The sequence below is a fragment of the Oncorhynchus kisutch genome, linkage group LG17, assembly GCF_002021735.2.
Source record: "Oncorhynchus kisutch isolate 150728-3 linkage group LG17, Okis_V2, whole genome shotgun sequence".
NCBI lineage: Eukaryota > Metazoa > Chordata > Actinopteri > Salmoniformes > Salmonidae > Oncorhynchus > Oncorhynchus kisutch.
In genome coordinates, this window is record NC_034190.2 from 60,473,114 (window position 1) to 60,498,372 (window position 25,259).

At 42.8% G+C, this 25,259-nt stretch overlaps 1 protein-coding gene and 1 long non-coding RNA gene across 2 annotated transcripts; both read left to right on the forward strand.

Moving 5' to 3' along the window:
• The first annotated feature begins 243 nt into the window (after positions 1 to 243).
• Positions 244 to 1,564, forward strand: sst6.1 (somatostatin family member 6.1). The gene is made up of 2 exons (XM_020507337.2): positions 244 to 552; positions 1,084 to 1,564. The coding sequence occupies exons 1-2, from the start codon at positions 451 to 453 to the stop codon at positions 1,315 to 1,317; spliced, it is 336 nt and encodes a 111-aa protein (XP_020362926.1). The 5' UTR covers positions 244 to 450; the 3' UTR covers positions 1,318 to 1,564.
• A 12,036-nt stretch (positions 1,565 to 13,600) lies between these two features.
• On the forward strand, positions 13,601 to 18,632 carry LOC116354485 (uncharacterized). The gene is made up of 4 exons (XR_004203795.1): positions 13,601 to 13,789; positions 16,364 to 17,890; positions 18,155 to 18,187; positions 18,305 to 18,632. It is a non-coding gene; the product is annotated as an uncharacterized LOC116354485 (long non-coding RNA).
• Positions 18,633 to 25,259: the final 6,627 nt, after the last annotated feature.

The following is a 25,259-nucleotide window of genomic DNA, read 5'->3' on the forward strand; positions in this document are numbered from 1 at the left end:
GAGATCACTTTTTTGCAGATGGCTTGATACACATAAAATTACTGTCAATGTATTATTTTGATATTGATGTCAGAACTATTCTTAGACACATGACGTGAAAACGTCTCGCCATTAGTCAAGGGGTTAACTGATCAATGACTCCATTTGTTTTCCTCTGACCCCCCCCCACCCCACCGTCATACACCCATCACTTTCTGCGTCAGTGGTAGACAGGGAGAGAGGGCTATAAAGGAGTGGGGGACTTTGGAGGTAGAGCTTAAGAATCAACATCGCTTTAGTGTTCAGACAGTAACCTATCCAAGGCTACCAGTGCACCTTCTCGACCACTCTCTGTTCTCCCACTGAACTCTCACCACTTTGTGCGCTCCCTCCAGATATCTCTCTCTCTCTCTGTCTGTCTCTTAATTTACTGTCTGCCTGTCGTCCATCCCCTGCTCTCTCCCTCTCAGCATGCAGCTCCTGGTCATTTTAGCGTCTCTCATGGGGGTTCTATACAGTGTTAGAGCAGCCGCCGTGCTTCCTGTCGAAGAAAGGAGCCCACTACTTAACAGGGTGAGTAGAGAATTTCATTTTATATTATGAACTGTTTCATACAATTTTTATTGTCATGTTTTACTATTACTTGTATCATCAATTGTTATTTTCATTATGCTTTTTATGGTTGTCAAATAAATGTGTGTTCAAATGTATTTTTAAAATTATTAAAAAGGTTTAAAAAAATAATCATTATAAAAAGTTTGATCAATCATTATAACATTATAAAATTGTGTTTGATTTGACAAATTCATTTGTAGTGATCAATTATCAATAACTGATATTTAATACATTAGTACAATTGAATGGTTTTATATTTCTTTTTAGTAATGGGTTTGAAATTTCATTTATACATTTTCATAACGAATTAAATGATGGCTTTTTTAGTTGAATGAAACAAATATTTCTAACCTGGTTTGTCAGTTGATAAAGAAATAGGTCACCTAGGTCAACAAAATATACCATTTCTTTGTAGCTAACATTGACATATTTATATATTTCTACGTATACGCAACCACTGATTTGCCACCTCTTCTGCCTTTCTATTAGGAATTGAGTAAAGAGCGCAAAGAGCTGATTCTCAAGCTGGTGTCTGGCTTGTTAGACGGAGCGACGGACACCAACATGCTGCCCGGAGAAGGGGTGTCCCCTGTGGATCTAGAGGAGCCCCTAGAGTCTCGACTGGAGGAGAGGGCCGCCTACAACAGGCTATCACAGCTGCCGCAGCGCGACCGCAAAGCCCCCTGTAAAAACTTCTTCTGGAAAACCTTCACCTCCTGCTAATAGTGATATCCAGTCAGCCCCGCTATGCTCCGGTTGACCCGCAAAACAACACAATCTGACCCAGACCCAACATGAACTGTGGTAGACCTGAGCTGTACATATCATCCACCCAGTTTGAAGATCGCTCTCAATGACCTTTGAGACACTGACAGTCTGTTTTAAATATTGATGATTTATTTCTCAATTTATGTATGTATTTATTTATTTTAGATGATCCAAAAACAATAAAGCATGGTTATGGTGAAAAGTCTCTTTTTTTTCTTTGTTCACATTACATGGGCAACTGACCAAATTCCCATAGAAATGTGCGTTATAGATCTGTCATTCTCATTAAAAGCAAGTCTAAGAAGTGGTAGATCTGTTCTATGTGTGATATTTCTATGTGTACGGTTCTTAAATTTAGTTTTTGAATATTTAACTTTCTGTTTTGTACGCCAGCATCAAACAGCTGAAAACAAAATATTTTTGCTTATGGAAAACACATTTCACAGCGGTCTGACAAGGTAAAAATCTGTCGTTCTGCCGGAGCAAATCAGTTCACCCACTGTTCCACGGGCACCGAAGATGTGGATGTCGATTAAGGCAGCCCCCCGCACCTCTCTGATCCAGAGGGGTTAGGTCAAATGGATGTGTATAGATTGATAGCGATATGGCTTAATCTCTTGGTGAAGGATTGTGCCAATGAATGCCAGTGCCAATTAATTATATTTGTGTGGACAGGTATGTTTGAGATCTCTTTACATTTTCTGGTCTTGTCAAAGATACACATAAATTCCTATTTGTTTGTCCAGAACAACAACACAACTTGCTGAGCATAGCTTACCCTTTCTGCCAAGCTTAATTTGTTAGCTCTTTATCTGCAAAACATATCCCAAAGAACACTAGTATTGATCAAATATCATCAACACAACAAATATATTTTTTATTTGTCAACTAATATTTTAACAATTTGTAAGTGATATTTACAGGATCTACAATTGACCTACAGTTAAGATAGAGTTTACAGATAAACCTTTTCTTTAATGATTAAAAAATATATTTTGGCCAAGAACAGATATGTTTGTAAAAATGTGTATGTTTTCTTCAAAATGTGAAGCCTTGCTTACATTCGTTTTCTAACCATATCATGCATTCATAATTTGCAAAGGGGAGTCTCTCATATCTGTTCTCGTCCGTCAGCCGGAACGCTCTCTGTGAAACTAGTCACTGTTATATACGATAGTAATTATTCTGGGGACAAGGTTGCATTATATTCAATAGAATTACCCACATATTACAATTAAAATACTTAAAATGGTCAACAAAACACAAATAAATGAATTCAATAATATGCTAAAGGACTCAGATGACAGTCTTCTTTGGTTGTGAAAAAGGTAAATGTCTATGAACAGGTAGAATATAACATAATATACGATTGACGTCAATACACCACAACAAATTAAGGCAGTGATATACATGGACATCTGGCTAAATGTCGGCAGATTTTGTAGATTGAAAATACAGGACCTACTGTATAATTGTAAGATGTCTGTTAAAAGGCTTGCTGTTAAAAGGTTTGAACGTCAGAATTCTCTTTCTGGACCAAATTCACTTTTTTTTGTTGTTGATCGATCAGCTCCCTTGTTGCATTTATCCTTATTTATTCATGGTCACATGTAGGGACTGATGATTCCGTGAATTATTGCAGGTCAGAAAGCATGTCAGTAAGGACAGGACAATAATTCAAGAATCTAACCATGTATGCCCAAAAGCTAACGCTAGGTTCCTAAGTATTTCATTTGGAATACAATTATCCTGCTTTGTTTGAGGAATGTGTTGGTTTTCCACATTTAAAAAAATATATATATTTGTGATGAGTAAAAGTCACGATCACCCACATACCACAGTACTGCTAATATGATGTGCAAACGTTCTGATGTGAGCGACCTTCACAGACAGAAATATCACGTCCTGTCTTATACAAACTCCTCCCTCATGAGAGTTTAGACAAGTGGCGGTCGGTGACGTTTAAGATGAGGGAGGACGATAAAAAAAATGTATGAGCATGGCCTTATTTCTATTACAGCATACTGGATGACTGTCATTCATATTCCATTCACCTAGTTCAATGTAACATCGATAGGTTTAGGCCACTACATTATACTCAAATGTTCCCTATACCCATCATGAGGTTGCTACAACCTAGCCTATGAATGAAAGTTTACAATGTAGGTGCACACAGGTCAAGATAAATATTTGAGGTGACAGACAGTAACACATTCAATACTCCCTTGCACACTCTTGCCTGCATCTACCGATCCAGGGTGTAATCATTAGTCCAACATTTGCAAACGAGAGTTTCTATTGGACAAATTCAGGTATTTTTATCCCCATTTCGTTCCGTTTGCTTCTGTTTTTTCAACAGAATCAGTGGAAAGAATACAACCCTGATTACATGCAAACTTTCACTTTCAAACAGCTCATTGTATTCCTTCTTGCATCTATGCGCTCTCTTCCTCTCACCTTTTCTCTTCTCTTGTGGACTTCATTGCACAACACATCAGCTGTCTGTGACCTGATGAAAAAAGCGTTCCAAAACAACCCTTAATTTCATAACCGCTACACACAACCTACATCGTTGTCACCAAATTAGCTAAAGTAAAGTCATAGTCAACGTAGCTAAAAATACTAATGTGTTTATGAGGTACAGTGTACAGTCAGTAAGCCCCGGGGGCAATAAATGAGTAAATGAGTAGGATAAACTAGCTAGCTGCATTTGCTAGTTAAGTAAGTGAAAGTTATTGTTTTTATAGCTAGCTAGCTGTCTCTCTCTCTCACTCCTCCATTTTTTAAGAAATGTACTTGTTCAAACCTGTTCTACTATTGTATTTCTCTCTCTTTGAGTCAACTACTCAACACATTTTATGCACTGCAGTGCTAGCTAGCTTTATCTTATGCTTTCAGTACTACATTAATTATCTGATCCTTTGATTGGGTGGACAACATGTCAATTCATGCTGCAAGAGCTCTGAAAGGTTGGAGGATGTCCTCTGGAAGTTGTCATAATTACTGTATAAGTCTATGGAACGGAGCCTCCTAAATTTTGTATTGAAGTCAATGTACCCAGAGGAGGACAGAAGCTAGCTGTCCTCCAGCTACACCAAGGTGCTACCCAGAGTGCTGTTAAGGCTACTGTTGACCTTCATTGCAAAACAGTGTGTTTTAATCAATTATTTGGTGACGTGAATATATTTTGTACAGTTTTATCTAAAAAGGATCACTTTTAAATGTTTCAATATTAGAATTTTTATGAAAATCACTGAGGATTGTCCTTCCCTTCCTCCTCTGAGGAGCCTCCACTGGTTTAGACATGTATTCAGAGGAGGGATTAAATTGAAATGGACCTCTATTCCCTACTGTATGTTAAAGGTCTAATTTGATGTATTGAAAGCCTTACCAGTATCTACCACAAAACGTTATATTATGGTTAGAGTGTGGTTATCCCCATGGTTATTTTGCATTCGACATTCCCACACATGTCTGGGAATGTTGCAGGATAGTTGCTTGTTATATTTTCTTGATATTTCATTACTTTAACATAACTTTTTCCGCGTTCTCACATGGTAACATTTAATTCAATTTTTGGTAATATCCTAGAAACGTTCTCAAAATAGTGTGACCTAGGTAATGTTCTCAAATAGTTCAGATAACTTTTTAAAAAAGGAGGTGGAGTGTTTTATTTCATAAATCGCTTCGAGGAATATAACACTGTGTCTTGCGTGAAAGCCCCTGTTTTTCTGTATGACTGTGTAATCTCGCTCTCCACGGCCGATTGTTAACCTTTAAACAGGTTAACAATCACAAGGCAGCCGGACCAGATGGAATACCAGGGCGTGTTCTGAAAGCATGCACAAACCAGCTGGCAAGTGTCTTCACCAACATTTTCAATCTCTCCTTGTCACAGTCTGTTATCCCAACATATTTCAAGCAGACCACCATTGTCCCTGTCCCCAAGAGCTCCAAGGCAACCTGCCTAAATGACTATCGTCCTGACTATCGTCCTCTGTAATTATGAAGTACTTTGAAAGGCTGTTCATGACACACATCAACACCATCATCCCAGACACCCTAGACCCACTTCAATTTGCATACCGCCCCAACCAATCCATAGATGATGCCATTGAAATTGCACTTCACACTGCCCTCTTCCATCTGGACAATAGGGGAAATAACTTGAGAATACTGTTCATAGACTACAGCTCAGCGTTCAACACCACATTCTCAGAATGTTATTTAATTACCTTTTAATAACCTAGAATTTCCCTTCCTAGAGCGTTACTGAAACTTTTCAGGTAAACATTCAAGGATCTCATGTGAAATGTTCACAGTAACTGCAACCTATAAACACATGTTGCCAGAACAGTCCAGAATGTTATCTTTTGTTCTGAGAATGTTTAAAAAACATTCAATTTGACCGTTCAAGAAACTTGAGGGCTATGTTCCCACAACAAACTGAAACCAAAAACACACTTTCCCACAAGTTCCAAGGAACCATATGTGCTAGCAGGGTAGCTAGGAATAAACTTGTTATACCTGGTACGCTTGAGCACAATACATGTATAGCCAGAGACCGGGTGGATCTTCAATTGGAGATAATAAAATCTTGCCTGTCTGTTCGATTCTCATCGCACAGGGCCTGCATTATCCATAGGAGTTTGATGATCTATCTATCACACTACAATTACCAAGCACCGGAAACCTGCAGGCTCTCATAGGCATTCAGGCATATAGGCTATGCCTATGATGACTGCTCATTTAGCTCAATACCAAGGGCTAGAGCAGGTATACAATAATCAAATCATTACTGTGTACAGTACAACCAAATATTGACTTTAGTCTAGAGCCCTGGAGCATCATTATGTAACAGCGAATTGATGGATCTCCTGAGAAGGAATTATATGGTCTGGTAATGCATCACTCAAAGCGTCAGCTGAGGACTTTCATTTTCTTGTTTTGCAATTATACCCTTTCATTTATTTCACTGTAATATACCCCTTGGTATTTCACCAATTTAATGATATGGTGATAGGTGAGAAACATAGCTAAACAACATAATGATACTGTGATACATTTATTTAAAAAAAGGTGCTATCTAGAATCTAAAAGGGTTCTTCGGCTGTCCCCGTAGGAGAACCCTTTGAAGAACCCGTTTTTGTTCCAGGAAGAACCCTCAGAGGGTTCTCCAAGGAACCCAACAGGGTTCTACCTGGAACCAAAAAGGGTTCGACCTGGAACCAAAAAGGGTTATCATATGGGAACAGCCGAAGAACCCTTTTGGAACCCATTTTTCTAAGATTTCCATGTCTGTGGGGCACAGTATCATGTTCAATATCTCCAAAGTAGACTTAAACTGGAAAGTTTGGTCCCCTATGGTGGCTTCAAAGGTGTTAATTAGGCCACCTGCTCATAGAGGACTGCACTTGTATTGTTTGATAGTTTCTTTCTTTAAATATGCATATTGTATTATGTACAGTATGTTGTTTGCAGGGCTCACTTGTAAAAGAGACGAGACCCTGTATAAGAAAACCTGGCGCCAGGATATAGTGACCAAGAGAGCAGTTGAAATCGGTGAGGGGGCACAATTTTGGGAGGTTCTTACATTGGAATTACATTTAATTCTGCTTATTTATTTAATTTAACTAGGCAAATCAGTTAAGAACAAATTCTTATTTACAATGACGGCCTACCCCGGCCAAACCCGGACGATGCTATACCACAATAAACATAAAGTTCAATGCTGAGACTCTGAGACCATTGAGTGCTTTAGAAGTAACAGGTTGGTGCAAAATCTGTATCCCATCTCAGCTGCATTGTATCAGCACAATGGACAGCACCCTACACAGCAAAGCAAGGACGATTTGTCAATGAATATAAGATACAAGATAGATAGGGTAATTAACTTAGAACCAAAGGATTTGCTAGGCAAGCATTAAGCAATGAGCATTTTAAATGCACTGCACTGTGGAAATTAAAACAAGTTGTATTCGCCTGCATTCACATAGGCTGTTGGTAATATCAATAGCATGCTTCCAGCTAGAATAGCCGCCTTGGGTGAAGGCCTAGTCTGCGCTAGCATTGGACACACTAGCACAGAGGCTGCTGCCTACATACAGACTTGAAATCATTGGCCACTTTAATAAATGGTACACAAGTCACTTTAATAATGTTTACATATCTTGCTTTACTAATCTCATATATATGTATTCTATACGATCTATTGCATTTTAGCCAATACCGCTCTGACATTTCTCATCCATATTTCATTCCTTTACTTAGATATGTGTGTATTAGGTATTTGTTGTGGAATTGTTAGATATTATTTGATAGATATTGCTGCACTGTTTGAACTAAAAGCACAAGCATTTCGCTACATTCGCAATTACATCTGCTAACCATGTGTATATGACCAATAACATTTTATTTTATAACTTTCGACATGAGAACAAAAATGCCGCATCTGTTGTAACCGAGTATTTCAGCCACTTTCTTCCTATGAACCAGTTGCTATTAAATCAACGTTTTTGGACAGAAAACCTGCGGCCAGGGTAGGATTCTAAAGTAACCTGGGTTGGCTCTTCTGTTCTAAGATCCCCGGGAACAGGAGGAGGTGGAGGGCGCTCTGGAGCCACTATCCTGGCGGCACTTGTGGAAGTGGGGGTGGGCTCTTCAAACTGAGCTGGCTGGAGATAGGTAGCTTCATCGCTGCTGGGCATCATCGGTTGATGTCCATCGTGGCAGTGGCAGATCAGCTAGTTAGAGCTAAATATGCTAATAACATTTACGCCTTTTACAGCTAGATGGAAGCTAAACCAACTCTGTATTGGTGGGGTGTGAAGTAGAGTTGTGTGAACCAGCTTGAACTGTAAACTTGACCCCGTCCTCATAAATCAATATCAAATATTACAGGCGGAGGCGTATCTTGTTATTCATGTAACCAACCACAGATGAGCAGTGCTTTTTATGGAAAACCAAAGGAGTCAAACCTAACCGCCCAGTGGCATTCCATAGCTCCTTACACACACACACTCCACTGCGCGCTATGTCCATGGAGCTGATACAGTGCAGCGGAGATACAGATTTCGCACCAACCTGTCACTCAATCATTTAAACTTTTTTGCTATTTTTACATAGGGACATAAAACTCAAATTAAAATGGCACAAGTTTCAACCGAGAGGGCTAAGCCACATCACCCCTCGTGGAACCCGGGGTCGGTGTATAAGGTAGGATAGTAGACATGGGTGAATTTACATGTATCCAGCACCAAAGACTGAGGAAACTAGACATGAGAAAATAAATTACCCTGAGAATGTAGGTGAATAAAAACGCAATCAAAAACCTTCATAAACGGCATTGTACAGATACGTACATTAATCCACAAATACAAAATTGGTTATAAATATGTAGGCTACATCTTAAATGACTGTTTTCATGAAGTTTATTATATATCTTGACTTCCAGTAAAAACAGAAAAAATAGATACGGAAAACATAAATTGACGTTACTTTCCCAGTGTATACAAAACATGATTGAAATGTTATTTCTGTTCCCAAAACCTCCCAAGGATTGATTTCAATGTCCTGTTTGTTCCCAAAACCTCCCAGGAAGGTTACTGCACAAAGCAATTTGATGTCAGTGGAGAAGCTGTCCACTCCACACCTTATGCCCCTGAGCTTAAAAGAGCATGCACTGGATGAACATCAAAGCTGGTGCCTGCAACCAAGGCATTTCTATTGGTTTTTTCTTTTGATCTGAAGGAAAGGGATGCAAAGTGCTCCAACCTAACTGTGTAATTCAAATTGAAATGTGACTCCATGATTTCCTGTATTTAAAAAATAACAAAGTAATAGCTTTTGTCATGACTCCTCTTAAAAAATGAAACAACATCAAAGAGACGGCTAAAAGAGTTTAATCATTCCTTTGCAAGTAGAGCATATATACAGAACAAAAATATAAATGCGACATTGGCCCCATGTTTCATTAGCTGAAATAAATATCCCAGAAATATCCCATACGCATAAAAAGCTTATTTCTCTAAAATGTTGTGCACAAATTTGTTTACATCCCTGTTAGTGAGCATTTCTCCTTTGCCAAGATAATCCATCCATCTGACAGGTGTGACATATCAAAAAGCTGATTGAACAGCATTATAATTACACAGGTGCACCTTGTGCTGGGGACACTAAAAGGCCACTCTAAAATGTGCAGTTTTGTAACACAACACAATGCCACAGATGTCTCACGTTTTGAGGGAGCGTGCAATTGGCATGCTGACTGTAGGAATGTCCACCAGACCTGTTGCCAGAGAGTTTCATGTTAATTTCTCTACCATGAGCTACGGACAACGAACACAATTGCATTTTATCAGTAGCAAATTGAATGCACATAGATACCGTGACAAAATCCTGAGGCCTGTTGTCGTGCCATTCATCACCTCATGTTTCAGCATGATAATGCACAGACCCTTGTCGCAAGAATCTGTACACAATTCCTGGAAGCTGAAAATCTTCCGTCAAGATAGAACTGCCAAAGGGGGCGGAGTTGCAGTTTACTGCAGAGATAGCCTGCAAAGTAATGTCATACTTTCCAGGTCCATACCCAAACAGTTCGAACTACTAATTTTGAAAATTACTCTCTCCAGAAATAAGTCTCTCACGGTTGCCGCCTGCTACCGACCCCCCTCAGCTCCCAGCTGTGCCCTGGACACCATTTGTGAATTGATCGCCCCCCATCTAGCTTCAGAGTTTGTTCTGTTAGGTGACCTAAACTGGGATATGCTTAACACCTCGCCAGTCCTACAATCTAAGCTAGATGCCCTCAATCTCACACAAATCATCAAGGAACCCACCAGGTACAACCCTAACTCTGTAAACAAGGGCACCCTCATAGACGTCATCCTGACCAACTGGCCCTCCAAATACACCTCCGCTGTCTTCAACCAGGATCTCAGCGATCACTGCCTCATTGCCTGTATCCGCTACGGAGCCGCAGTCAAACGACCACCCCTCATCACTGTCAAACGCTCCCTAAAACACTTCTGTGAGCAGGCCTTTCTAATCGACCTGGCCCGGGTATCCTGGAAGGACATCGACCTCATCCCGTCAGTTGAGGATGCCTGGTCATTCTTTAAAAGTAACTTCCTCACCATTTTAGATAAGCATGCTCCGTTCAAAAAATGCAGAACTAAGAACAGATACAGCCCTTGGTTCACCCCAGACCTGACTGCCCTCGACCAGCACAAAAACATCCTGTGGCGGACTGCAATAGCATCGAATAGTCCCCGTGATATGCAACTGTTCAGGGAAGTCCGGAACCAATACACGCAGTCAGTCAGGAAAGCTAAGGCCAGCTTCTTCAGGCAGAAGTTTGCATCCTGTAGCGCCAACTCCAAAAAGTTCTGGGACACCGTGAAGTCCATGGAGAACAAGAGCACCTCCTCCCAGCTGCCCACTGCACTGAGGCTAGGTAACACGGTCACCACTGATAAATCCATGATTATCGAAAACTTCAATAAGCATTTCTCAACGGCTGGCCATGCCTTCCGCCTGGCTACTTCAACCTCGGCCAACAGCTCCACCCCCCCCGCAGCTCCTCGCCCAAGCCTCTCCAGGTTCTCCTTTAACCAAATCCAGATAGCAGATGTTCTGAAAGAGCTGCAAAACCTGGACCCGTACAAATCAGCTGGGCTTGACAATCTGGACCCTCTATTTCTGAAACTATCTGCCACCATTGTCGCAACCCCTATTACCAGCCTGTTCAACCTCTCTTTCATATCGTCTGAGATCCCCAAGGATTGGAAAGCTGCCGCAGTCATCCCCCTCTTCAAAGGGGGAGACACCCTGGACCCAAACTGTTACAGACCTATATCCATCCTGCCCTGCCTATCTAAGGTCTTCGAAAGCCAAGTCAACAAACAGGTCACTGACCATCTCGAATCCCGCCGCACCTTCTCCGCTGTGCAATCTGGTTTCCGAGCCGGTCATGGGTGCACCTCAGCCACACTCAAGGTACTCAACGATATCATAACCGCCATCGATAAAAGACAGTACTGTGCAGCCGTCTTCATCGACCTTGCCAAGGCTTTCGACTCTGTCAATCACCATATTCTTATCGGCAGACTCAGGAGCCTCGGTTTTTCGGATGACTGCCTTGCCTGGTTCACCAATTACTTTGCAGACAGAGTTCAGTGCGTCAAATTGGAGGGCATGCTGTCTGGTCCTCTGGCAGTCTCTATGGGGGTGCCACAGGGTTCAATTCTCGGGCCGACTCTTTTCTCTGTGTATATCAATGATGTTGCTCTTGCTGCGGGCGATTCCCTGATCCACCTCTACGCAGACGACACCATTCTATATACCTTCGGCCCGTCTTTGGACACTGTGCTATCTAACCTCCAAACAAGCTTCAATGCCATACAACACTCCTTCCGTGGCCTCCAACTGCTCTTAAACGCTAGTAAAACCAAATGCATGCTTTTCAACCGGTCGCTGCCTGCACCCGCATGCCCGACTAGCATCACCACCCTGGATGGTTCCGACCTAGAATATGTGGACGTCTATAAGTACCTAGGTGTCTGGCTAGACTGCAAACTCTCCTTCCAGACTCATATCAAACATCTCCAATCGAAAATCAAATCAAGAGTCGGCTTTCTATTCCGCAACAAAGCCTCCTTCACTCACGCCGCCAAGCTTACCCTAGTAAAACTGACTATCCTACCGATCCTCGACTTCGGCGATGTCATCTACAAAATGGCTTCCAACACTCTACTCAGCAAACTGGATGCAGTCTATCACAGTGCCATCCGTTTCGTCACTAAAGCACCTTATACCACCCACCACTGCGACTTGTATGCTCTAGTCGGCTGGCCCTCGCTACATATTCGTCGCCAGACCCACTGGCTCCAGGTCATCTACAAGTCCATGCTAGGTAAAGCTCCGCCTTATCTCAGCTCACTGGTCACGATGGCAACACCCATCCGTAGCACGCGCTCCAGCAGGTGTATCTCACTGATCATCCCTAAAGCCAACACCTCATTTGGCCGCCTTTCGTTCCAGTACTCTGCTGCCTGTGACTGGAACGAATTGCAAAAATCGCTGAAGTTGGAGACTTTTATCTCCCTCACCAACTTCAAACATCAGCTATCTGAGCGGCTAACCGATCGCTGCAGCTGTACATAGTCTATTGGTAAATAGCCCACCCTTTCTCACCTACCTCATCCCCATACTGTTTTTATTTATTTACTTTTCTGCTCTTTTGCACACCAATATCTCTACCTGTACATGACCATCTGATCATTCATCACTCCAATGTTAATCTGCAAAATTGTAATTATTTGCCTACCTCCTCATGCCTTTTGCACACATTGTATATAGACTCCCCCTTTGTTTTCTACTGTGTTATTGACTTGTTAATTGTTTACTCCATGTGTAACTCTTTGTTGTCTGCTCACACTGCTATGCTTTATCTTGGCCAGGTCGCAGTTGCAAATGAGAACTTGTTCTCAACTAGCCTACCTGGTTAAATAAAGGTGAAATAAAATAAAAATAAAAATAAAAAAAGGTGCGGACTCCGGCCGCAAAACCTGACTCTAAAGGGGAGGATCTGGGTGGGTGAAGAGTGAAGAAAATATTGACCAATTAAACTAAAGTAAAAAAGAATACAAAGTAATACAATAACATAACAATGACGAGGCTGTATACAGGGGGTACCGGTACCAAGTCAGTGTGTGGGGGTACAGGTTAGTTGAGGTAATTTGTACATGTAGGTAGGGGTGAAGTGGCTATGCATAGATAATGCCAGCTAGATATCTTATAACTATTAAGTTAACTGTCTAAAATGTGCTAAATGCTCTGCAGTCGTGCATTTGGTTTGCTAATTTAGTATCTAGTTAGCTATCTAGCTAAGTGGTCATCTTCTTCCAAAATCAAGCATTCACTCGGTAACAGCAGAGAATCCTCTCCTGGATCAAGAGCCTTGATGGCTAATATTTGTTTTGTGCGTGCAGCAAACTGTGAGTAGCATTTTTAAGTTACTTGTATACTTCTTATATGGTTTAGGTCAGAAACTGTACAAAATGTTTGCACATGATTGACTGACTGAATGACATTAGAAAAATGTATGCAGGCACCCGGAAAAGTATTTTTTTTCTAATCACGGATAATTACCAAAAAATATATTACATCCAGAAAATTGCCCATATCCATGGTGATTCTTGTTTTGGCCGACTACTCGGCATACCCATAGGGGCTCCATTGTTTCATCGTCCCCAACTCATTCAAAGGATCATCGTTTGAGACTGAAAAGCCCTATATGGATTTACCATGCAATGCATGCTTCCAGTAGAATGCACAGCCAACAACTACTGTATGGTTTGCATTCCCCGCCGAAGGACCCTGTCATGCGGAATAGGTGGTTGGAGTTCGTTGGTCCCCAGTGAGGGTGAGTATACCAGTAGCCAGACCATAGACTGTTACTTATGTATCTGGTTATGTATATTTTGATAACCATTATCACTATCATCGCTAGCATAGCTGATGTTAGCTCAGTACCAACTAGCTAGCTAGCTACATAGCTAACTGGCTAATGTTAGCCCAGTAGCGATGTGTGGGTAAAACCACTAGGGATGTGCTCGTGAGGCACTGTTATTCACCCGTTTCAATTTCACTCTCTGCTACCGCCCGGGGTCCAAGAATGTAAAGCATGACACACTCTCACGTTTGTATAGACCTGCTGCTACACCATCTGACCCCGAGACCATCCTCCTACCTCCTGCCTGTATAGCGTCTGCACATCTGTGCTGCGTTCCCAGCTGGATGTTTGTCCGAGACTCTGCCCATTTCCCGTTCCTGGAATAGGCACATTCCTTGAGACTGACCTGCCATCCAGGCTCCCGTCGGACCCTGGCTTTCATCTGATGACGCTTTTGGCTGCCATCCTTGGTCCCTGATTTCTCCGCATTCGTCGCTGCCTGCACTGTGTGCACAAAATAAGACTCAGCAGAATGCTCCGGCTGGCCTTCTTCAACCACTCCCTGTTCCTCACCACCCCTATTCCCATATATCCCTGGACTTTGTTACTGGTCTTCCTCCGTCAGATGGCAACACCAAGATCCTGACGGTGGTGGATAAGCTTTCTAAAGCTGCCCATTTTATTCCCCTCCCCAAGTTACCCTCAGCCAAGAAGACGGCTCAGCTCATGGTGCAGCACGTATTCCGGATCCATGGACCTCCCTGCCCTGCTTGGCCACTGGTCTCTCACCCATCGAGTGTTCCTTGTGATATCAGCCCCCGCTCTTCCCTGAGCAAGAGGAAGTCAGCATACCCTCTGTCCACCACCTCATAAGATTGCATGCTGCAGTTGTTCGAGAGATGTACAGTTTGCAGCCGAACATGAAGCATAGAGAAGACCAGCAAGGGGGCCCTAATCAGAATTATGCAGACATGCATGATGAAATCCTGTGACTAATGATGTCCGGCCACCCAACAACCTGCCCACTTGACCCCATCACCTCCTCCCTTCTCCAGACCATCTCAGGAGAATTCTCCCATTCCTCACTTCCCTGATAAACTCATCCCTGACCACTGGCTGCGTCCCCTCTGACTTCAAGATGGCCAGGGTCGCTCCCCCCTCAAGAAATCAATAGTTGACCCCTCTGATGTCAAAAACGCCAGAAAGCTACCACCCCAACAGGTCCACAGATGACGCAATCTCAATCGCACTCCACACTGCCCTTTCTCACCTGGAAAAAAGAAACACCTATGTGAGAATGCTTTTCATTGACTACCGCTTAGCGTTCAACACCATAGTGGCCACAAAGCTCATCATTAAGCTAAGGACCCTGGGACTAAGCACCTCCCTCTGCAACTGGATCCTGGACTTCCTGACCCCCAGGTGGTAAGTAAGGGTAGGCAACAGCACATCTAACACTCTGATCCTTAACACTGGGGCCCTTCAGGGGTGTGTGCTTAATTCCCTCCTGTACTCCCTGTTCACCCACGACTGTGTGGCCGAGCATGACGCCATCATTAAGTTTGCTGACGACACAACAGTGGTAGGCCTGATCACGACAATGATGAGACGGCCTATAGGGAGGAGGTCAGAGACCTGGCCGTGTGGTGCTAGGACAACAACCTCTCTCTCAATGTGAGCAAGACAAAGGAGCTGATCGTGGACTACAGGAAAGGAGGTCTGAACAGGCCTCCATTAACATTGATGGGACTGAAGTGGAGCGGGTCGAGAGTTTCAAGTTCCTTGGTTTCCACATCACCAACTATCATGTTCCAAACACACCAAGACAGTTGTGAAGAGGGCACGACATCACCTTTTCCATCTCTGGATACTGAAAATATTTGGCATGGGTCCCCAGATCCTCAAAAAGTTCCACAGCTGCACCATCGAGAGCATCCTGACCGGTTGCATCACCGCCTGGTATGGCAACTGCTAGGCATCTGACCGTAAGGCTCTACAGAAGGTAATGTGTACAGCCCAGTACATCACTGGGGCCAAGCTTCCTGACATCCAGGACCTATATAATAGGTGGTGTCAGAGAAAAGCCCAGAAAATTGTCAAAGACTCCAGTCACCCAAGTCAGAGACTGCTCTCTCTGCTACCGCACAGCAAGTGGTACTGGAGCGCCAAGTCTAGGACCAATAGGCTCCATAACAGCTTCTACCTCCAAGCCATAAGACTGCTGAACAACTAAACCAATCAAATGGCCACCAGGAATATTACATTGACCAAATAGTGTTACTATTTGATTTTTTTAAAACTTTAGTTTATTTAGGAAATATTTTCTTATCTCGATTCTTGAACTGTATTGTTGGTTAAGAGCTTGTAAGTAAGCATTTCACGGTAAGGTCTACATCTGTTGTATTCGGTGCATGTGACAAATAATATTTGACTTGATTCTTTCTTTTCTAAAGTACTTGAGTGTGCTTTCTCTGACCAACCCTGTGTCACAGAGGCTCTGCTCTGCCAAATCTGACTTGCTCTCCTCTATTCTCATCCTCTTAGATCTATCCACTGCCTTCCACACCATGAACCATCAGATCCTCCTCTTTACCCTCTCAGGGTTGGGCATCTCAGGATCTGCACACTCCTGGATTGCATCCTATCTGGCAGGTCGCTCCTACCAGGAGGCGTGGAGAGGATCTGTGTCTGCATCACGTACTCTCACTACTGGTGTCCCCCAGGCCTTGGTTCTAGGCCCTCTCCTCTTTTCTCTTTACACCAAGTCACCCGGCTCTGTTATATCTTCACATAGTCTCTCCTATCATTGCTATGCGGATGACACAGCTATTCTTCTCTTTCCCCCCTTCTGACAACTAAGTGTATACACATATATCTACGTGCCTGACAGACATCTCAGCTTGGATGTCAGCCTACCACCTCAAGCTCAACTTCGACTAGACGGAGCTGTTCTTCCTCCTGGGAAAGTCCCTCTCCAAGACCTCTCCATCACAGTTGACCACTCCACAGGGACCCCCTCCCAGTGTGCAAAGAACCTTGGCGTGTTCCTGGACAACACACTGTCATTCTCTGCAAACATCAAAGCAGTAACTTGTTCGTGCCTGCAGGTTTATGCTCTACAACATCCGTAGAGTACAAACTTTCCTCACACAGGAAGCGGAGCAGGTCATAATCCAGGCACTTGTCGTCTCCCGTCTGGGCGACTGCAACTCTCTGTTGGCTGGGCTCCCCGCTTGTGCCATCAAACCCTTGCAACTTATCCAGAATGCTACAGCCCGGGTGATGATTAACCTTCCTTAGTTCTCCCATGTCACCCCGCTCCTCTGCACACTTCACTGGCTTCAAGTCAAAGTTTGCATCATTTTCAAGACCCTGGTGTTTGCCTACGGAGCAGCAAAGGGAACTACAACATCCTTACCTTCAGGCTATACTCAAACCCTACATCCCAACCAGCGCACTTCGTTCATCCACCTCTGGTCTCTAAAAAAACTATTATCTTTTGCCATGAGCACCGACTTGATAAATACTTTGTTGAGAGAAAATGCAGTTGATACGATTGTGGTGTGTTGTTGTCTTTACCTAGCTATCTTAAAAGATAAATGCACTAATTGCAAGTCGCTCTGGATAAGAGTGACTAAAATATAAATGTAATGCCTTTGCTGTGGGCCACATGTTGGCAAGTATCCAGCTAGCAACCTTCCACTGTCAGAAGCAACAGCTTTCACAGACTCATCATTTGTACAAATACAAAGGTAACCCACTTCATTACTTTGATACATTTGATAACCCAATTGTGAAACATAATTTATGTAAACTGACATGATTCAGGGTTTTTTCTTCTACTTCTTAGAGGCATATAATATCCAGGGCATGACCTAGCCTGGTGGAAACAGCCTGATTGCTGTGTTCATCATTGTATTTCACTTCACATTTTATGATATCTGAAGTGAAATAGAAAGGTGAATACAGTGATCAGGTTGTTTCCACCAGGCTAATCATAACAACCCATCAATGGGGCTCTTGCAAAGACCTCACCTCTTCCCTGGTCATTGATGAGGAGAACAGAATTCGGTAGGTTTAGTCTGACTTGTTCAAACTTACACAAAGTATGTGCTTGTGTGTAAGATATCACCTATCCTTAACTGCCATTGGTAATAGAACAGTGACTATGTGTATGTGTTCACAGACACATGAGATGTAGAGAGATCTGGCACTTAACACACCCACAGTGAGGTGTTTACTAATAATACAGTACAGCAGCACACATGTCCAGTAATAGCAACATCCTTTTCATTCCATGTGACACTAATGCCTCAACTCTGCCTATTTCTACAGATGGACTGGAGATGATAGGGAGACCATAGTTAGGTAAGTTTTATCTGACCTGTTCAAACTTCAACATATTAACTTTTTGTGTGTTAGATGTTACCTATCCTGCCGGTCATCGGTAATAGAACAGTGACGTATGTGTGTATATGTTTACAGAAACATGTATGAAACTTGCAAGATGATGTGATGAAGTGCAGACTGACAGATGGGCTTGATACTGATGTCTTTGGAGAGAGATCTGGCACTCTGCAATAACATGGTACTAGACACAACTTTTATTGTATTTTTTATTATTGAATCAAGAAGGTCTGACCACTCTGACATGTGTGCCAAGGTGGCCCCATTACCACCAGACAAAATGCAGATAAGCACAGTATTTGTAATGGCTGGGAATGACAATGAAAGATGAAAGGTGCACATTGTTATATTAGCAGAACACTGCGTCTATGTTATTATGTAAAGGGTGTTTATTCTACATTGACCTGTTCCTACATTTGAAAGTGATCAAAACACTTAGTTATGATATCTACATAAATTCAGCAATTGCATTCTTCTCGTGTTATTCTGTAGGCTACCTATTCAAAGCTTCCTCCGGCCTCTCACCATACATCTGCCTGTAGTTATTGAATTCAATCTGCAATAGTTTTTTTTTTGTGATTGAGTGGGGGGAAACAGCTGCACTCAAGGTTCTGCCAGATGAGTGTCTTGATGGTGGCAAGGATACATGCAAGAAACACCCACATTGAACCACACACCCAAGCCCACATTAAACCACACACCCAAACTCACATTTGGTTTCTGTCATGGCCAACCGGGTATTTCTTGAAGAGCAAGCCAAAAAAACATGCCAAATAATTTTAAGTGACAGTTTCAGTTCCACAAAGGCTTTCTGCAAAGCAATGAAGGCAGATTGAAGCTCTGAAACAGCCTGGTCAACCATGGGGGCAATAGCATACACAACAATGTCATCTGCATACAGGTGTTTATGTAAAAGAAAAATGCCAATGGACCAACATTGTCTATATAGACAGTAAAAAGCATATGACCTCAAATCGATCCATGTGGGATACCTTAATGATGTAATGATGCCAGAGTCTAACAACTTGCATAGGCAGGGAAGGAGAGGAATTTCCATGCTTCCGTGCATGAACTGTTTTTCAAAATTTATACTGCTCACCAGCAGTCTTGGATAGAATTTATAAAGTCGCTTGATTTAGCTTTCTTAATTGAGGAAGAACTGTACATCTTTTTCTCAATTGCCTGAAACGCTGCCAATCAGCTACCGTGTCAGTTTTTCTAGCATTCTAATTTCTCATCATATTGAAATCCGAAAGTTCTCTAGATGTCAACAGTCTTTAGAAAGGGTTTCAGGCTTGTTTTTTGAAACATAAGCAAGTAGTTGGAAAAACTCCAAGGTGTCTCTCATTAGAAATGTAGTCTTGTTGGCGCGTGAATGAGGTGCGCGCTCTTCTTTATTTATCTTCCCTATTGAACATACTATTCTCTGTCTTAAATATGATTGTTTATTTAGATATTAGAGTACCTGAGGATTAATTAGAAACATCACTTGACTTGTTTGGACGAACTTTACTGGTAACTTTTTAGATTCGTGTGTATGCATGTTGAAAGAGTGGATTACTGAGATCATTGGCGCCAACTAAACTGAATTTTTTGGACATAAAGAAGGACTTTATTGAACAAAACGACCATCCATTGTGTAGCTGGGACCCTTGGGATTGCAAACAGAGGAAGATCTTCAAAGGTAAGTGATATATTTAATCGCTATTTGGGATTTTGAGACGCCTGTGCTGGTTGAAAAAGTATTTTGTTGTGGGGCGCTGTCCTTAGATAATCGCATTGTACACTTTCGCGGGAAAGCCTTTTTAAAATCTGACAACGCGGTTGGATTAACAAGAAGTTAAGATTTTAAATGATGTATGACACTTGTATTTTCATGAATGTTTAATATTACGATTTTTGTATTTTGAACTTCGCTCTCTGCAATTTCACCGGATGTTGTATTAGGTGTCCCGCTCCCGCTAGAGGTTCATGCACACAAACAGGTTTTAAAGTAATAATCGACTGTCATTTCTCTTTGCTTATTTGAGCTGTTCTTGCCATAATATGGACTTGGTCCAAATAGGGCTATCTGTTGTATACCTGGTCACAACACAACAGATTGGCTCAAATGCATTAAGAAGGAAAGAAATTCCACAAAATAACTTTTAACAAGGCACACATGTTAACACGTTTTCATTACTACATGATTCCATATGTGTTATTTCATAGTTTTGATGTCTTCACTATTATTATATAATAAAGAAAATCATAAAAAAATGGAAAAACACTGGAATGAGTCGGTTTGTCCAAACTTTGACTGGTACTGTAAAACACTTGGGGCAAAACAAACATTTAGCATTTCTTTTCATAATTATACAAGGATCAATGTTTTTCTGTTTCGTATCTCTGACAGGGATCACTGATGTCATTAGCAAAGACACCACTCGATAAATACTTGTGGGGGCTATGTGTCAATTTGGTCAATCAGCGAGGAGTTTGATGGGTCTCTTACATTAATCATTGTTGGTTTGGAGATTAGTTGAGTCAGGTTAAAGTCAAGACAAATATTCTTCAAATGATCACAGGTCGGGGTTACCCATCCAAATTAAAATTTAATTAAATAACCAATTTAGATAACAGAAAAGGTTTTAAATATTCAGAAATAGTATCAACAGCATCTATCACTGCAGCAGGGGGGTGGTAAATCCCTACTACAAACAAATGTGTATTTTGGCATAAGGCCCGTTTATAACCAAACACTCAAACTTTTTGAGGATAGTGACACTTATAGAACATGATGCCACAACAGTTGATTTAACATATACAGTGCCTTCAGAAAGTATTCACACCACTTGACTTTATCCACATTTTGTTGTGTTACAGCCTAAATTTGGAATTGGTCAAATTTAGTTTTTTTCCACTGGTCTACACACAATACCCCATAATGTCAAAGTGGAATTATGTTTTTCGAAATGTTTACAAATTCATAAAAATTAAAAGCTGAAATATCATGAGCCAATAAGTATTAAACCGCTTTGTTATGGTAAGCCTAAATAAGTTCAGGAGTAAACATGTGCTTAATGCACACAATAAGTTGCATTGACTCACTTGGTGTGCAATAATAGTGTTTCACATGATTTTTCACATGATTTTTTTGTACCCTACACATACACTTATCTGTAAGGTCCCTCAGCTGAGCATGAATTTAAAACACAGATTCAACCACGAAGACCAGGGAGGTTTTCCAGTGCCTCGCAAAGAAGGGCACTTATTGGTAGATGGGTAAAAAATTAAAAGCAGACATTGAATATCCATTTTAGCATGGTTATTAATTAATTAAGTTAATAATTACACTTTGAATTGTGTTTAAATGCACAGTGTCACACCCTGATCTGTTTCACCTGTCTTGTGCATGTCTCCACCCCCATGTCTCCCATTTGTTCCCGTTATCCCCTGTGTATTTATACCGGTGTCTTCCGTCTATCTGTTGCCAGTTCGTCTTGTCAAGGAGTTTTTTTCCGGGCTTCTGTTTTTCCCAGTCTCTCTTTTTCTAGTTCTCCCGGTTCTGACCCTTTGCCTGCCCTGACACTGTACCCGCCTGCCTGCCCATTCAGCCTGCCCTGACCTCGAGCCTGCCTTCTGCCCTGTACCTTCTGGACTCTGACCTGGTTTATGAACTTCTGCCTGTCCTCGACGTGCCTCTTGCCTGCCCCTTGTTTTTCAATAAATATCAGAGACTCTAAACATCTGCCTCCGGTGTCTGCATCTGGGTCTTGCCCTGTGCCGTTATAGTACAAACTGGCCATGACTGACCCAGCAGACTTGGACCGGCTCCGTCACGCTGTCTCCTTACAGGGAGCCACCATTAAAAAACATGAGGAGCTACTTCAGAACCTAATGGAAGGGCTCTATTCACTGGCAGAACGCCACGACCAGGGTTTCAAGACGTTAATGGAGCATTTCCGTGGACTATCTCACAGGAAGAATGCCACAATGGTGACCTCCCAGACACTCAGTAATCCCCCTACCAGTGGTGGGTTTGTACAGCCTACACCGGCTTCCTGAGAACCTCGCTTACCTCCTCCGGAACGTTATGCTGGGGATCCTAGAATCTGCCGGGCTTTTCTTTCCCAGTGCTCCCTCATTTATGAGCATGGATGAAGATAGCGTATTTGATTACGCTAATGTCTGGAAGGGCACTTTCCTGGGCTACGGCAGTTTGGTAGCAAACATCCGCCATTTGCCTTCATCTGGAAGATTTCATGGCGGAGGTGAGGAAAGTGTTCGACTCTCCTGTGTCCGGGAGAGAGGATTTTCGCATGTAGGCCGCCGAGAGTGCCTGGAATCCGGAGTCCTTGTTTGATACCTTCCTTCATGGACTGTCGGAGAAGATTTTAGATAAGGTCTGAGCCCGGGAGTTACCTTTGGACCTCGATTTCCTCATTGCCTTAACCATTAGGATTGACTGGCATCTACGGGAACACAGGAGGGAGAGGAGGTCTGGTCTCGGTCACGCATCCACTGCTGCTTGCTCATCTCCGAAGAGTGTGGAGATGGAGTGGAGACACTGGCTGGAAGGGGTAGAACATCCATTTTTGGTGTGGACAGACCATAAACATTGAGAATATCTCCGCACAGCCAAGCTCCTTAACTATAGGCAGCCCGTTGTGCTCTGTTATTCACCAGGTTCAACTTCACCATCTCTTACCGCCCAGGGTCCAAGAATGTGAAGCCGGATGCCTGTACAGTTCTGCTGCCACACCCTCTGACTCTGAGACCATCCTCCCTACCTCATGTCTTGCATCTTCAGTTGTCTGGGGTATTGAGACCCTGGTCCACAAGGCACAACGTTCCCAGCCGGACCCTGGGGGGGACCCGGCTAACCGGATGTTCGTCCCTGATTCGTCCCAGTCTCAGGTCCTGGAATGGGCTCATTACTCCAGGCTTACCTGTCACCCTGGCTCCCGTAGAACCCTGGTCTTCCTCCGACAACGCTTCTGGTGGCCCACTATGGTTCCTGACGTCTCGGCCTTTGTCGCTGCGTGCTCAGAATAAGACTCCACGGCAAGCTCCCCCAAGTTACCTTCAGCCAATGAGACGGCACAGCTCATGGTGCAGCACGTCTTCCGAATCCAAAGAGAAGATGACGTGGACGGAGATGGCTAGATTGCGACTAGCTATAAGGAACCTTTGCAGTATTTTCTTTTCTGTACTCTTTTTTACATTATAAGCTCAGGAAATGTTTTGCGTCATTACATACAGCCGGGAAGAACTATTGGATATTAGAACGGCAGTAACCAGAACTACCATAATTACGACCAGTAATGCTACTTCCCTGGAGCAGATCCTTTGTTCACTCTCCCAAGAGCAATTTAACTTACTCCAGAGGTCGACCCAAAACATCGCTGACGGAGGAGAGGCACTCGAGGCGGCCTGCTGATTCGACATAGGAAGCGCGCACACAACTCACAGCTTCCGAGTATATTACTCGCTAATGTTCAGTCTTTGGATAACAAAGTTGATGAGCTGAGAGCAAGGATTTCTTTCCAGAGAGACATAGGACCGTAACTCTGTCGGAGTCGGTAAAGCCAGCAGGATTCTCAGTACATTGTGCAGACAGGAATAAATATCTCGCTGGAAAGCAGAAGGGTGGAGGTGTGTGCTTCATTATTAACGACTCATGGTGTAATTCTAGGAACATACAGGAACTCAAGTCATTTTGTTCACCCAACCTAGAATACCTCACAATTAAATGCCGACCATATTATCTCCCAGGAGAATTCTCCTCCGTCATCGCCACGGCCATTTACATCCCACCTCAAGCCAAAACCTTGACGGCCTTCAAGAACTCCACTGGACTTTACGCAAACTGGAAACCACATATCCTGAGGCTGCATTTATTGTAGCTGGGGATTTTAACAAAGCAAATCTGAGGACTAGGCTGCTGAAGTTCTATCAACATATCAACTGTCCTACTTGTGCTACTAAGACTCTCGACCATTGCTATTACATTTCTGGAATGCTTACAAGGCCCTGCCCCCACCCTCCTTTCGGCAAATCTGACCACGACTCCATCTTGCTCCTCCCGTCCTATAGGCAGAAACACAAACAGGAAGTGCCCGTGCTTCGTACTTTTCAACACCGGTCTGACCAATCGGAATCCACATTTCAGGATTGTTTTGATCACGTGGATTGGGATATGTTCCGGGTAGATTGCAAAAATAATCTAGACGCTTACAGGGATACGGTGACTGAGTTTATAAGGAAATGTATATGAGATGTAGTACCCACTGTGACTATTAAAACCTACCCTAACCAGAAACCATGGATAGATGGTAGCATTCACGCGAAACTGAAAGAGCAAACCACCGCATTTATCCATGGCAAGGTGACTGGTAATATGGCAGAATATAAACAGTGTAGTTATTCACTCCGCAAGGCAATCAAACAAGCTAAACGTCATTATGGAGATAAAGTGGAGTTGCAATTCAACTGCTCAGACACGTGGAACTACCATAATGTATGTGGCAGGCACTACAGAAAATAACAAACTACAAAAGGAAAACCAGCCACGTCAACGAGACCGACGTCTTGCTTCCGGACTGGCTAAACACATTCTTCACACGCTTTGATGATAACACAGTGCCACCGACGTGGCCCGCTAGCAAGGACTGTGGGCTCTCCTTCTCTGTGGCCGACGTGAGTAAAACATTTAAACGTGTTAAGTTTGCCTGCATTAAAGTCCCCGGCCACTAGGAGCGCCACTTCTGGGTGAGCATTTTCTTCTTTGCGGCTACTAATAATATGGATGAGAACTCTCTTGGTAGATAGTGTGGTCTACAGCTTATCATAAGGTACTCTACATCAGGCGAGCAATACCTCAAGACTTCATTAATATTTATTAGACATCGTGCACCAGCTGTTGTTGACAAATAGACACACACCCCCACCCCTCGTCTTACCAGAGGTAGCATCTCTGTTCTGCCGGTGCATGGAAAATCCCACTAGTTCTGTATTGTCCGTATCGTCGTTCAGTCACATCTCGGTGAAA

What these genes read in the sequence shown, in the direction of transcription:
- sst6.1 (XM_020507337.2), top strand. Translation starts at nt 451, where the DNA reads ATGCAGCTCCTGGTCATTTTAGCGTCTCTCATGGGGGTTCTATACAGT. An exon ending in GGAGCCCACTACTTAACAGG is followed by an intron (nt 553 to 1,083) that starts GTGAGTAGAGAA and finishes CCTTTCTATTAG; the next exon opens with GAATTGAGTAAAGAGCGCAA.